The 13134-nt window shown below is 54.7% G+C and overlaps 5 protein-coding genes across 5 annotated transcripts; 1 reads left to right on the forward strand and 4 right to left on the reverse strand.

The window, feature by feature from the left end:
- Positions 1 to 1424: 1424 nt before the first annotated feature.
- Positions 1425 to 4623, reverse strand: M421DRAFT_418350 (ATP-dependent DNA ligase). Its single transcript, XM_033591751.1, has 3 exons — positions 4248 to 4623; positions 2308 to 4186; positions 1425 to 2259 (listed from the first exon to the last, which is right to left on the reverse strand). Exons 1-3 carry the CDS (start codon positions 4451 to 4453, stop codon positions 1498 to 1500), a joined length of 2847 nt encoding a protein of 948 aa, XP_033451123.1. The 5' UTR covers positions 4454 to 4623; the 3' UTR covers positions 1425 to 1497.
- Positions 4624 to 4706: 83 nt separating this feature from the next.
- On the forward strand, positions 4707 to 5333 carry M421DRAFT_57601 (uncharacterized protein; the record flags this gene model as incomplete). The annotated part of the gene is made up of 2 exons (XM_033595521.1): positions 4707 to 4773; positions 4828 to 5333. The coding sequence occupies 2 exons, from the start codon at positions 4707 to 4709 to the stop codon at positions 5331 to 5333; spliced, it is 573 nt and encodes a 190-aa protein (XP_033451124.1).
- A 1133-nt stretch (positions 5334 to 6466) lies between these two features.
- M421DRAFT_99474 (ribosomal protein L1) lies at positions 6467 to 7172 on the reverse strand (the record flags this gene model as incomplete). The annotated part of the gene is made up of 2 exons (XM_033598758.1): positions 6467 to 6936; positions 6989 to 7172. 2 exons carry the CDS (start codon positions 7170 to 7172, stop codon positions 6467 to 6469), a joined length of 654 nt encoding a protein of 217 aa, XP_033451125.1.
- Positions 7173 to 7791: 619 nt separating this feature from the next.
- M421DRAFT_58058 (cell differentiation protein rcd1) lies at positions 7792 to 9075 on the reverse strand (the record flags this gene model as incomplete). The annotated part of the gene is made up of 4 exons (XM_033595561.1): positions 7792 to 7975; positions 8023 to 8398; positions 8446 to 8601; positions 8649 to 9075. 4 exons carry the CDS (start codon positions 9073 to 9075, stop codon positions 7792 to 7794), a joined length of 1143 nt encoding a protein of 380 aa, XP_033451126.1.
- Positions 9076 to 9504: 429 nt separating this feature from the next.
- On the reverse strand, positions 9505 to 13125 carry M421DRAFT_418353 (Pkinase-domain-containing protein). The gene is made up of 3 exons (XM_033591752.1): positions 12338 to 13125; positions 11646 to 12273; positions 9505 to 11598 (listed from the first exon to the last, which is right to left on the reverse strand). The coding sequence occupies exons 1-3, from the start codon at positions 12776 to 12778 to the stop codon at positions 9605 to 9607; spliced, it is 3063 nt and encodes a 1020-aa protein (XP_033451127.1). The 5' UTR covers positions 12779 to 13125; the 3' UTR covers positions 9505 to 9604.
- Between the last annotated feature and the right edge of the window lie 9 nt (positions 13126 to 13134).

Raw genomic sequence — 13134 nt, forward strand, 5'->3', positions numbered from 1 at the left:
GAAGATCGCAATCACCCCAAAACTCGACGTAGCTCTCCGGCATGTTCGACTCAAAACATCTGCCTGTTTTGTCTGGGCTGACGGCGTATGCATCAATCAGAAAAATCTGCACGACAGCGGCCATCAGGTCAAGATAATAGGTATCGTCTATGCAAGAGCAAGGAAGGTATTGGTTTGGCTCGGACTCGATCCGCACAGAAAGGCAACTCAGGCCTTTTCTGCTCTGAATTCGTATTCGGGCGTGGTTCGAGCTCTGATCTCCACAGTGACGATGCCGATGAATGAAACAAGTGTGGTTCACGCGTATCTGGGTCATGCAAGAACTACTTCTACCTAGAAGAGATTATCTCTTATGGGGCAATGAGTCTTACCAGTACGACTCGGACTTTCGGGACTGCTATGACTGCATACATGGGGCGGAAAATATTCTCTGGTCAGCATTGGATCATGAGACCCGAATCGAGGCCGCTATCTCGCATCAGGCTGGAGTCAATGATGTACAAAAAACGACCCGATGTCAGAATCCACAATCGAAATCGTCCTAACGGTGTAAAGAAATATACCACAAGTAGTAACATGGACAGATGGGAGTCGGAATGGAAATCTTGGGACCTGTGTCTACGGTCCGGATTTCGAGTCGAGCAAATGCGCTGTGACCGGAACGTGGCTTTGTAGCTAGACCACTGTAGACGTCGGTACTGATCGACATGAAACGAAAAGCATGACGATCTCACACGATCTTACCCTGTCTCGCGGTATCTCGCACCCCCAGAAAAGGCCGTTGAAACTGGACTTTCGGAGGTCCCAAGTTCGTCCGCACCCAAGACAGACTTTCAGGTTCTTGTTTGTAAGAAACGGATGAACATTGTGCAGTCTTGATCCGCCTCAATTTCCGTTACAAGCCTACAAATCTCTAGAGCTCTATAATCATCCGTCCCTTCAGCCACATCAACTCTCTTGAGTGCGCTGGATAGATATACTTCTCGTCGGTAACCTTGCCGACTTGTCGCATCCTAGAAACGTGTCAAGACATTGACCACGACAAAAGCACATAAAATCAAGATACAACTTACGCGGTATTCTGCATTCTCCACAACAACTCGACAAACGTCTCCTGCGTGATTCGGTTCGGGGGCCTGTTTTCTCTGGCAGGTGTGCTGAAATTGTTTCACAAATTGCAATCTCGGGGGGCGCGATTGGTCCTGGTGAGATGTGCTCAACGTCCCGTATGTGAAGAGTTCTCCTGATGCAGGTTAAGGGTCGCCAGCTTGCCGTTGCGAAAAGTCCGGCAGCTGTCGGTATCGATATGGTGTGAAGTTAATACGGCGAGGGTCGGGGGATCATTGAGGAAGTAGGACTGACAACCACATCACTGATGGCCTCGGGATATAGCTAGAAGGCAAGTGCGGGTAGGAAGAGTGGGAGGCGGTTACAGCAAGTCTTTGTCTGTCATGCATTATACTAGATATCGTAAATCCATCCTCCTCTTCCGGGTTCTCAGTACTCAAAGTCATCGTCAGCACTCGGCCCCTTATTCTTCCCCACACTTTCCTGCCTCTGATACATCTCTGCGATCAGCTTCGCCGTGGACGCCTGATCCGGCTTCTTATCATCCCTCTCCTTGATGAACCGCGGGAATCTGAGTGAAATACCCTTTCCACCGCCACCAACCTCCGAAGCAGCCGCCTTGTACCTCGGGCTAAGCGTGAGATCAGCAGTCTTGACCTCCCACACGTACCGAGGTTCGAACCACACATCAGGCTGGTCTTTGTTGCCGGCGCTGTGTGTGTAGAAGGGCTTGGGGCGGTCGATGACGATGTCTGAGAGTTGCTTGTGGAATTGCTCGAGGATGACTTCTGAGAAGCCGGTGCCGATGTTGCACACCGTCTCGTATTTCTCGGTGCTCGGGTTGTAGCAAGCAAGCAGGAAGGCGCCGTACCAGCTTGTTCGCTTGCCCTTGCCGTAGTATGCACCGAGCACGACGAGATCGAGAGAATCGCCGACGCCAGCCAGGTAGTCCTTCTTGACTTTGAGCCAGTTCTGCGAGCGTTTCGAGGGCTCGTAGTATGACTCAGGGCCGTCAAGCATCTTGATCATGAGGCCTTCACACCCCTCCTTGACAGAGTCTTCGAGGAGCGTCTGGATCTCTTCGAGTTCGTTGGTGTTGCCGAACTTCGCGAGGGCGAATTCACCTTCAACAGGGATGAAGGCGTCGACAAGTGCCTCACGGCGCTCACGGAAGGACTTGGTCACAAGCGCCTGGATGTGTTAGCGGGCGCAAAGATAGCTTGATGTGAGAGAGTTTACCTCGCCATTCAGGTAGAGGATATCGAAGGCGAAGACGCAGACCTTGACCTTCACATCCTCGACCTTCACGTCCTTCCTCTTTCTGGTCATGAGCTGCTGGAAAGGCAATACCTTCTTCTCGACCATGTCCCAGGCAACAGTCTCACAATCGAGGACGAAGCTCTTTGTCCCTTCCTTAACCCATGTCGGCAGCTTCGCAAGGATATCTGGGTACTTCTTCGATAAATCTTCTGAATTTCGGGAGAAGATGTTGGATACGCCGCGATCACTCTTGCCAGCTGCGGGAGCTGCCGTCGCCATCTCCTCCGTAGAGTCGTGCGCAACGTAATGAATCTGAGCTCGCTCACCGTCGTACTTGTACTCGCACGTGAAATCCTTGCCCTCAAATCGATCGAGGACTTCGGTGATTGATTTTGTCGGTTTCGCCAACATGGGCTTCAACGGTACGCCAGGCTGTAGCCTACAGTTATCCCGCAGGTTAGAAAGACCGTGTTCGAGCATCGCCGGAACAATAACCTCGTAGCTAGGAAGCTCGCTGTAGACAGTCTTCAACGTTGCCTCGGCCTTAGCCAGGTCATCTGTTGACGGAGTATTGCCCTTTTGTGACAGCTCGTGGAACTTGACAGCCTGTGCGAGTGCAACTACGACGGTCTTCTCTGCAAGCCCCAGACGTAGCTTGCCCTCCAGCGTCCGGACGATGAATTTCGCCTCGCTGGCACCGCCCTTGTTCTCCTCAATGTCGATCGCCTTTCCAGCGTTGTGTGCATCGGCTGACGAGAGCAGCTTCTTGATACCGTCGACCTTCCTCCCTTGAGCACCTTGGCCTTCGGTAGTGGTCGCAATGGCCATCAGACCTTTGTGAACACCGGCTATGGTCAACGGCTTCGGCTTGAACATCGTGGGCTGCTTCGATCGACTCTTCGCTGCGACTAGACCAAGATCCCCAATCTCTTGCTGATCACTTTTGATGTGTTGCAGAGTCCTCCCAGTGCTTTCAGAGATAGCTTTCATAATCAACGACTCTCCGATGCCAAGCTCGATGCCGGCGTAGTCGGCTGCCAGTTTGTTGATCATGAGCATTACTGTTGGAAGGAGATCTGCAGGGGTCAATCGCATGACTTGTCGCAGGAATAGTGAAGAGTGAGCGAGAATCTCAAGTCGTTTTGTAGTCATCTCGATCTTGGAGAATGTTGTACAGAGCGCAGCGTACGGCACTGGCTCGCCAGCCTTCCAATCTGGGTACAAATCCTTGGTTGTGGAGGTAAGCGTAGCTTGGACCTTCTTGCGTGCCTCTTTCTTGACCTCCTCTGGTTCTTCACCTGAGCTCAGAATGTCATCCTCTTGCGCATCTGATGCAGCATCTGATGTAGCATCGTTCTCTGCGACTGGTGTCGGTGACTTTTGTGCCTCTTTCTTGCCCTCTGTAGACTTATTCGGCTTCGGCGCCTCCTTTTCACCTTCCTCTCCGTCTTCCTTCACCGCCTTTGATTTCGCAGCTGGCTTCTTTGGTGTCGCAGCTTGCTTCTCAGCTTTCTTCGGTGCTGGTTTAGCTTTCTTTGACTCGGTCTCCTTCGCCGGTTTCCGTCGCTGTCGCTTTGTGGGAGGCTCGTCCTCGGAGTCTTCTTCCTCCTCCTTGACCTGTCTCTTCTTGCCAGCTTCCGCGGGAGGGCTATCCACGTCCATTGCCTCGCCATTGGCTTCTTCTTTGACCTTTGTATTCGACTCTGCTGTGGCAGTAGGCTCCGATTTCACTTCTGCTGACGAAGACTCGGGCTCTTCTTTCGGTTCTGCATCCTTCTTCTCGGTCTTGCTCTTCGTGGAGAATGATAACTTCGACTGTTGCTTCACTGCTGGCGCGCCATTCTTGCCAAAGAGTTTCCTGCAATCGTACATCAGTATGTTGACTTTCAATTGCCATGCAATGAGAGTTTTCGTCGCACCCAAGTGTAGTCTGAGAAGGCTTGACATGCCCCAGAGTAGCCTGTTTCGGCGGCATGATCGTCAATGTGGAGAGCTGTGCACTCCCAAGCTGCTGGCGGCGAGGAGCAATCGAGGAAAGCAATTGCGGGCGAATTGGCTGGAGGGTGCGACAAGTCAAGCGAAGTGGAAGACTTGTACAGTTGGTAGCGCTGAAGCGTACGGGCATGCTCTTTCTTTACAAAGCGCACAATATTAGGCTGCGACACGAGGGGAGACGCGTTGCGACGCGACTGCCTCGCGAACTAGGAACGTGCGCAGGCAGCGCGGAAAGTGCTGACATCACCGAGGCCATATCAGCTGCGGCGCATTATCGCAACACCCTTTGCATACCACAGATATATTGGAACATAGTGATTCTGGCGCAATACTTCTGGAAATTGTCTCCTCCCACCTCTCCGCCTTCCCCATCTCCGCCAATAATGTCGCAGCCCTCGCCAGCGCCCGGTCTCACGCCACAATTCTGCTTCAACCAGACTGCTCTGCGAGGTGAGCCACCATTGCTGCCTCCAAACTTACACTAACTAATACAAGTCCCCTGAGCAGACTTCCTACGGATATCACGATCTACAATAGACGACTCGATTACGCAGAACTTGAACGCCCTCCTCACACCAGCCCAACGCGGCTTCGATCCCAACTCGACTTCGGCACGCCAGCTTAGCGGGCCTGAACGCTCCATTCCGCCGGCGCATTGCGATGAGTTCAAGCAGCGCGTGCTGTTCCCCAGCTGGGCGGTGCGGTCAGATGTGTTGGACTATTGCGCGGGCGTGGCGACGAGCCCGGACCCAGACGACCCGGATAGTGTGCTGAGGCAGATCGAGGATAGCAAGGCGAGGGAGCGGGTCGTGGACGAGAGACTAGACCCTTACTCGGGGCGGTACTTCGCCCGGGAGGCGAGGACGGACAGTCTGGCTATGCTAATGCGGAATGAGAGGGCGGTGGAGAAGATCATCAGGATGAGGACGTGGGGATTGATTGCAGAGAGGTGTGGGGGCGAGCATGCTGAAGCGGACCAGGCGTTCGAAGCGTGGAGGAAGACGCAGTGAAGACTGCGTTGGTTTACGACTTCATCTTGAGCGCATGCATGCGGGCGTTGCACGAGTGTGACATCTGATACGACTTGAGTATCTCAACCTGTACATAAGTAGCAAATAGACTCGACTCTGAATATTTTACCTGCTGTTTTGCATCTGCTTACTAGTAACTGTCGTGCGTGCAACTGTGCTGCCGAGTGAACGCAGACAGGAGCAAGGCTTTACTTGCAATCATGCAGAGAACCTACTGCAGGCAGGTTCATAGTCCCTGTGCAGCTCAACGCAAGAACGAAGAGACGCGTTGCGCTCAACTTCTGTTCAACCTCGATACGTGCAGCTTAAGGACCCTACAGCTGTCAACCTCAAAAACCATCTTCAAGCGCAGCACCAGTGCCACTACTCAATGATAGCCCACGCCAATGATATGCGCAGCCAGACGGAAGCGACATGCTCCAGTCGAAGAAAACCACACCTCACCAACTTCTGCAGAGAGACGTCGGTATGTCCCACACCATCCCACAACTCCAGTCCATCTTTTCACGGACGACAATTGGTAGGAAGACGGTCGGAATCACTCTACGGGGCCGGGAACGGAGGACTATCCACAGAAGAATAGGGATAACCCTCAGCAAGCCGCTTGCGCGGAGCCACGGTATAAGTAACTTAGGAAGTTACCTACTGATGTAGGAAGAACTACGAGGGGGACGGGGGACGGCGCGGTTTTATACGTGGGCGAGGCGCTTGGGCCATGAGGCTTGGCGAAGAAATTTTGGGTGGGGCGCGCCTGGCGGTAGAATTGTGCAGGAAGGGTCTACGGCGCACGGGGAATGATGGATAGGTTTTGGAAACGACACTAGGGTAGCAAGATACGGTGCGGGCAGTTTGGCATAGAGTCCGAGTGGTGGCATGACATCACGTTCTGGTCAAGTCACAGATGCGCAGCGAATATTAAGACAAGTGTTTGAGGCGACAGGGTTCACATATGCCATCGAAAGCTACATTACTGCCCATCCTCCTTCATTCGAGATCGTGATTCCGTTAGATCATGACCGCAGCAGCCCTCTTTACAGTAAGTCTTTCGACAACCGTCATCAACAGCCGCCACAGCATACCGTGACGAAAGCAGCAATCCACACTCCGATGCTCTAGTAGAGGCGCTTGGGGGGGCTCATGGTGGCCTTGATGGTCAGGGAGCCCACGTTCTGCCAGCCCTTCTTCAGGAGGGAGACGAGGTAGTTGATGGACAACATGATGTTACCGATGAGCTCGTCCTCGGTCATGCCGACGTTGCCGACAGCGACACCCATGCAGAGGACCTTCTTCAGCTGGAACTTGATGGTGGACTTGACCTCAGTCATCTTGTTGGCGAGGTCCTCAGCGTGAGAGACGGGAGTGGGGAACTTTCCGGCCTTGGACAGACCAGGACCCAAGAGACGGGGGATCTGCTTGATCAAGGCGTCGGAAGCCATGAAAGCATCGTACTTGCGCGCGAGCTTCTTAATGAGCTTCTTGTTCTTGTTGAGCTTCTTCAAGTCCTCGGTGGACATGGCATCGACGCCGTGGTGCTTGGCGCGGTCGATGTCGTGCTGGTCACCAATGACGCAAATGGCCATGCCTACGACTGTCAGCGACCGCTCGTCTCGAGTTTCCATGCGCGCATAACCTACGGGGACGGGGGACGGTGGGGAGCTTGACAGTTCCGGAGAAACGCTTGTCACGCTGGGGGTCGTAGTTCTTGAGGCCGATCTGGAGCTCGACGGTCTCGAGGAAGTTCCTCTTCTTGGTCTCGTTGGAGTACTCGAGGAGCTCCTTGACGTTCGAACGAACGCCGGCGACAGAGATTTTCGACATGTTGGCTGATTGTCTCCCAAGGGATGTTTCCTTTGGTGGCTCTGGCGGGGTGGTTGAAGAAGAAGAGCAGACGCGACTGCAGGCCGAAATCGTGGTGGCGCCAAGACGCAAACTTTCGCTTAGAACGCAATCGCCGCTGATTGGTCAGACAGTTGCTCGATGAGTGCCCTCGAATGAAGGTTTCGCGTTCAGCGTGTTTTAAAGTCGACGCACGTTTCAGCAAGAGCAACAGTGAAGGGAAATCATGCCCTAAATTTCCGGCTAGCCAGCTGTCCAAATATTATACATATCGCTTTTATCCGAAGCCAAACCACGCACTATGAATCCACGCCGTGCAATGCCCATAACTCCTCGCCATGAGAGTCGTCCAGTAAAGATGATAAGATGCTGTAGGAACATGTCATGAACATCGTTCCCACGGGTATCGCATCGGAAAGACCCCAACGCCAGAACCGTACAATATCCAGACCAAGGTTATGTACCCGGACTGTCCCCTATGCATGCCGCCACGCTGAATAAAGGCAAAGGCCGAAGCCTATAAAGTACACGGAAATCAAAGTGAGGGCATCCTGCTGAACAGAAGATGCGGAACGCATCCCGCCCCTTCCCTTGAAGTTTTTCAGTGCATCAGCTGCTGGTTGTTGGCCGCATCAACGACGTTGTCGGAAAGGTTGATCAACAGCTGTGCAAGACAACGCTTGGTGGCTGCATCATCTCGAAGTACAGAAGAGAAAGTCGCATCCCTGAGGGGCTCGGGAAGGCACTGACGCAGAGCCTCGCGAGCGCGAGCATTATCGCTCAGGCTGGATATGTTAGCTATTAAATGTAGATGAGGGAGGACAGAACATACCGAAGGAAGCATCGAACGACGTGCTTGAGAAGACGGACTGTCTGCTGCTCGACAAGCTGGTTGACCATGTTGCTAAGCACAGTTCCAACTGCGTAGAAGCGCTCGTAGGTCTGGCAGATGTACGCAAGGCCGATGTCATCAAGCAAGATCTTCTGAACGATGAAGATAGCAACCGTCTTGCTGAGCTCTGACCCTGTCTCCATAATACGAAGGCAGAGAGGAATGATCTCTGTTGTGAGGAGGAAGTTGATGACCTCAGAAGAGTCGTTCTTGACAAGGGCGCCGATCACACCGAGGGAAGTCAGACGGAGGTACTCGAACGGGCGCGACTTCGAAGTGGTGTTCAGGAATGGGTAGAGAAAGAGTGGGATATGCGCTGCGTCTGTGTCAGGCATGCTCTCGATACAACAGTGTCGCACTTACCACTCAGAAAGAGGCCACGAGTCTCGGTATGGGACGCCACGCATTGGAGGAGCGCGAGCGCATTACAGACGCGGTTACTAGCAGCGGCCGTCAACTGCGACGGGTTGAGCAGGGGGTAGACGGAGATGATCTCTTGGAGAAGGGAGGCCATAACACCTGCGTTTCTTAGCTTTTGCATACTTGCAACGGAAATTCTGTCATACCGAATGAATGCCAGAGAATCAGAGCAAGCTCTGGTACTTGCTCACGCTTCTTGCTCAGCTCGAGCAGGGCGGACTCGCGTGTTGCTGGCTTCATGAGCTGCGCAATCCAGTCGAGCACACGCCTGTTCTCCTCCGTCATGCCAATCTCAGTGTTGGCCTGGAGATCGTTCGCGGGACCCCGAGGCACGATGCCATTGCCAGAGACAGCTGTCCCATTGTTGCCCGCGATCCGTTGGTAGTGTTGCTGTTGGGCCTGCGCGGCGGCAGCCGCGGCAGCGGCAGCCTGTGCTTGAGCTTGCGCCTGGGCAGCCTGCGCCTGCGCCTGGAGTTGACCGTGCTGAGCTACATGGTGGTTGGGGTGCTGGTGATGGCCCTGCGACCACTCGCCCGGGTAGTGCTGCTGCTGCTGCGTGAAGAGGTGTTGCATTTGCTGCATCTGTCGCGCGTTCGTGGGTTCGGTTTGGGTATTCGTTGTGAGAATAGACGCGACCGATGGATATAAGTAATAGCTTGTCGAAGCAGCTCGTGCCTGCGGTTGTGGGTAGAAGAGCGGTGAATGGCGCGGATGTAGGTACGTTTGGTCAGTACCTGAGAGGGTGAGGTTCCAACACGATCTCCCCCACTGTCTTGGCGGCAAGTGCGGGAGGCTGAGGCTGGCGCTTTGACGCTTTGACGCTTTGACGGAGATCGCTGCCGCCCAGATCAAGTGAGTCCATCCATAGGCGAGGCCCTGCAGTAAAGGCGCCAGGCACCAGGCATCCTCGACCTCACGGCATAATTATATGCACATGTGCACTTTGCAAGCCGTTGTCTGCACAACGGCAACGAAAGTAGGTTCACAATCATACTCAAGATCGACAAACTTCGACATATTACTTTGAATTACGCTATTCGCTCTCCTCCCATGAAAAATGATAACATGCTCCGCCCCGAACACAGTGTTCAGAGCCTGTCATTTATAGCCGCAAGTTCTCCAGGATATGCTGGGCCATGCTCTTGTACTGCCAGGTGCCTCCATCGACTTTCTTGAACTGCAGACCGTGTAGTTGCAGAAGTGGTACTTTGACAATGAGAACTTCGAAAACGAGAGGTGCCAGCGCGCCTAGATCGCTCTGCACATGTGTGGTCGTTTCACCAGCAGCCAGTGCACGCCCTGCACGTGGTCTGCGCTCATCTCTCTCATCGCTGTCATCAGACTCGTCGGTATTAGTGAAGCTGTGATCCGCAGGGGATGGTCGAGATCGCGACTTCGGCGTGTTGGGCGCGCGGCTTGATTCCCTAAACTCTTCCCGCTCCCTGTCACGGTCGCCTCCAATCAACCCTCCGAAACTGATCTTCCTCCTATGGCTGCCGCTTGGAGGGGAAGTTGGCATATTGGGAGTTCCGTGGTCGATGCTCGGAGCGTGTCGGCACTTGAAGCCGCCTTTGATAGGTTGGAAGGTGACGCCCAATTCGTGTAAGACCCTAATCAGATCGTTTTGAATGAAGGAGATCGGTTTACTGCTCGTTGTCGAAACGCTGAAGAGGCCCTTTAAGAAGACGGGCTTCACAGCACCTGGGCTTCTGGCCTCCTCAGCCGCGGACTCCGCCAACTCTGCGTCGGTCTCCTCAGGCACGTTCGATTCTCTGGCCTGCTCTCGCTTTGCCCGCCGTGCCTGAATGCTCTCTCTGCGTGCGTGGCCCAAAGACTTTGCACGAGACGCCTGATTCCTGCGGGGGCTAGAAGTGATGTCATCGGCGCCAGGATCATAACTTGGTCGAGGTTGCTGCGTGCTGAGATCTGACCTGTCTGAGCCACTTGTTTGTGGAGGCTCGCGCTCACCTGTGTTCTCTGTCGATCTGCCACGTCGGCTCAGGCGCCGACGGAAGTCAGCAGAGTTGACGCTGGTCGACCGTCCAAGTGCTTTGAGCTTTCGTGCAGCGCTGTTAGAGCTGCCGGGTGGGGACAGTAGCTCTGGCTGGTTTGCGGTACTCGTGGGTAGCTGAGACGAAGACCCAGTGTCCCTATCACGGGGTCTGCGAATACTGAAACTTTTTCTAGGGACAGTTGCTGGTGCTTGAGGTAAAGGAGGAACTGGTTCTGAAGGGCTCGAGATTGCGACTGCTGGTGTGGGTGGTGTGGGTGGTACATCAGGCTGACTTCTTTCGTGTCGGTACTTGCGCGTGCTGAACCTGCGCAACAGACCTCCCACAGGGCCTTCCCTTTTGGGTTGTTCGACTGGCGGCGATAGTATAGCTGGCGAGGCGGCGCCAGGAGGCTTGTTGAGATCGACTCTCTTCAAGCTATCCGTCACTTCATCTTCACCGTGAGTCCTGGCTCTTGGTCGCGATCGGCCACCGGTAGGCTTCTCGCCGGCCATCTCGTAAGTGGCAGCATTTGTATACGCCGGTGGTGGTGCAGGAAGATCAGGCATCTTCAGGGGCTTCTCTCCAGGGCTTTGAGGCATGGCTACAGCGCCTGGGTTCTCCTCAGCTCGCTCGCGATCCCTCTTCTCCCTGACAAGGTAGTAGACCGAGATGAGAGGACTATAAGCATTGACTGGGTCAAGACCCCTTGATACCTCCTCTGAAGAAGAAGCAGTCAACTGCTCTCGGCTCGATATCGAGTTTCGTCGCTTATAGAATTCGAACATGCCGCGTTTCCTCTCGGTCTCTGGTGTTTGTGCTGTAGTCCTGCGTGCAGCAAGGCGCACAGTGCGCTGGTACTCCTCAGATTGTATGACTTTGGTCAACTCGGCAGTGATGTACTCTGGAGTTCCGAAATCAAAGCCTGTCATCTTCTCCACAATCTCAAAGTCCAGAGGCAGCTGGAGGGGTTCACGGTGGGGTAGGTAGTTCTCTGGCGGGCTGTTGAATCCCTTGGTCAACCATGGATGGTTCATAATCTCAGAAAGCGTCATGCGCTGGGAAGGGTCCGTCTGCAGCATGCGGTGGATCAGACCTCGACATTCTACAGCCAGTCAGCAAGCAGCCATCTCTGATGTCCTCCAATCTTACCTGCTGATAACCACGGAGGGTAGTCGACAACTCCCTTCTTGATCTTCGCGTGCAGTTGCGGCATGCTTTGATCATCGAAAGGTACCTTGCCGCAGACTAAGACGTAAAGGACAATGCCAAAACTCCACACATCGACCTCGGGACCGGTGTATTGCTTGGCTTGCAGCAGCTCAGGAGCAGCGAAGTACAGACTGCCACAGAACGTCTTCAGTTGACCTCGGGGCGAGAAAAGGTTGCTCAGCCCAAAGTCAATGATCTTGATATCGCCAGTCTTGCTAATGAGGATGTTCTCGATTTTCAGGTCCCGATGAACGATACTGTTCCTGTGGCAGTAGTCCAGAGCACTGGCAATCTGACGTGCAAACTTGCGGGCCTGCTTCTCCTTAAGACGGCCGTGCGAAATGATATAGTCGAGCATCTGCCCTCCGTTGACAAACTCGCAGAGCATGTACCAGTGGTAGTTGGTCCGCACGACGTCGCGCATGCCGCATATGTAAGGATGGTTCAAGAGACTAACAATGGCAGCCTCACGTGCGGTGCGGACCTCCTTAGAATGATCGGCTCTTTCGCGGTCGGCGGCGCTCTGGTGCTGGTCCTGCGACTGTCGAGGCACTATCTTGACGGCCACCTGGATTGTGTTAGCCAATGCCACTGCCCCTCGCATGAACCAGCCGTGTAGTGGCGGCACATACCTGTTCACCAGTCTCGTTGTGTTTTGCCAGCTTCACCTTGCCCATGCTGCCTGCACCAATAGTTTTGCCGAGCGCCCATGTTCCTGTGCTGGGGGCCGTGATGGTCGTTCTGCGCTTTGGCTGCTGCACCGGCTGTCCTGTTCTCGCACCGTCCGCAGCTACGCCGTTGGTGGGCATCGCGCTGGCTGTCGAGGCGTCTGAAGCATACCGCGAATGGCGCCTGCTCGATTCGGTGCGCTGGGGGGGAGCTTCGCGTGATTCGCTGTGTCGCGACGGGGAATACGCAGCCACGTTGCTTTGCTCGTAGTCGCGACGAGAGACGTCTTTCAGGTGCTGCGCAGGTCCGCTGGGGCGGGTGGTGGTGCTCTGCGAGCGAGTTGGGCGGTCGCTTTGCGGTGGCCGTCGAACAACGGCTGGCGACGCTGGGGCTGGGGCCGACATGTTCGCGGCGGCGCAAGGGCAGCGAGCGCCCTGAGACGGTCGACAGCGAGCGTGGCGAGCGTCGGTGGGGACCAGTGGACCGCTGGCGATTCGCAGCAGGCTTCAGAGAGTAAATGCAGCGCCCGCACGTGGTGATGGGGAAAGTGGGCGCAGAGGCCTCAGATTAGGGGCCGCTGTTGATCGTGATTGTGCTGCGGGCTAAACTTGGCAGGGTCGAAGACGAAAGCGTGCTGGCTGCGACCTTGCATCACCGAGGGCTGGGATGCGCAGCGGGAGGGCACAAAGAGCACAGTCACGGTCGCCGCAGGGCGGAAAGGCACAGTAGGCAGCGAGGAGCAAGGTGCGCGATATCCCAT

Source organism: Didymella exigua (genome assembly GCF_010094145.1).
Source record: "Didymella exigua CBS 183.55 unplaced genomic scaffold M421scaffold_7, whole genome shotgun sequence".
Taxonomy (NCBI): domain Eukaryota; kingdom Fungi; phylum Ascomycota; class Dothideomycetes; order Pleosporales; family Didymellaceae; genus Didymella; species Didymella exigua.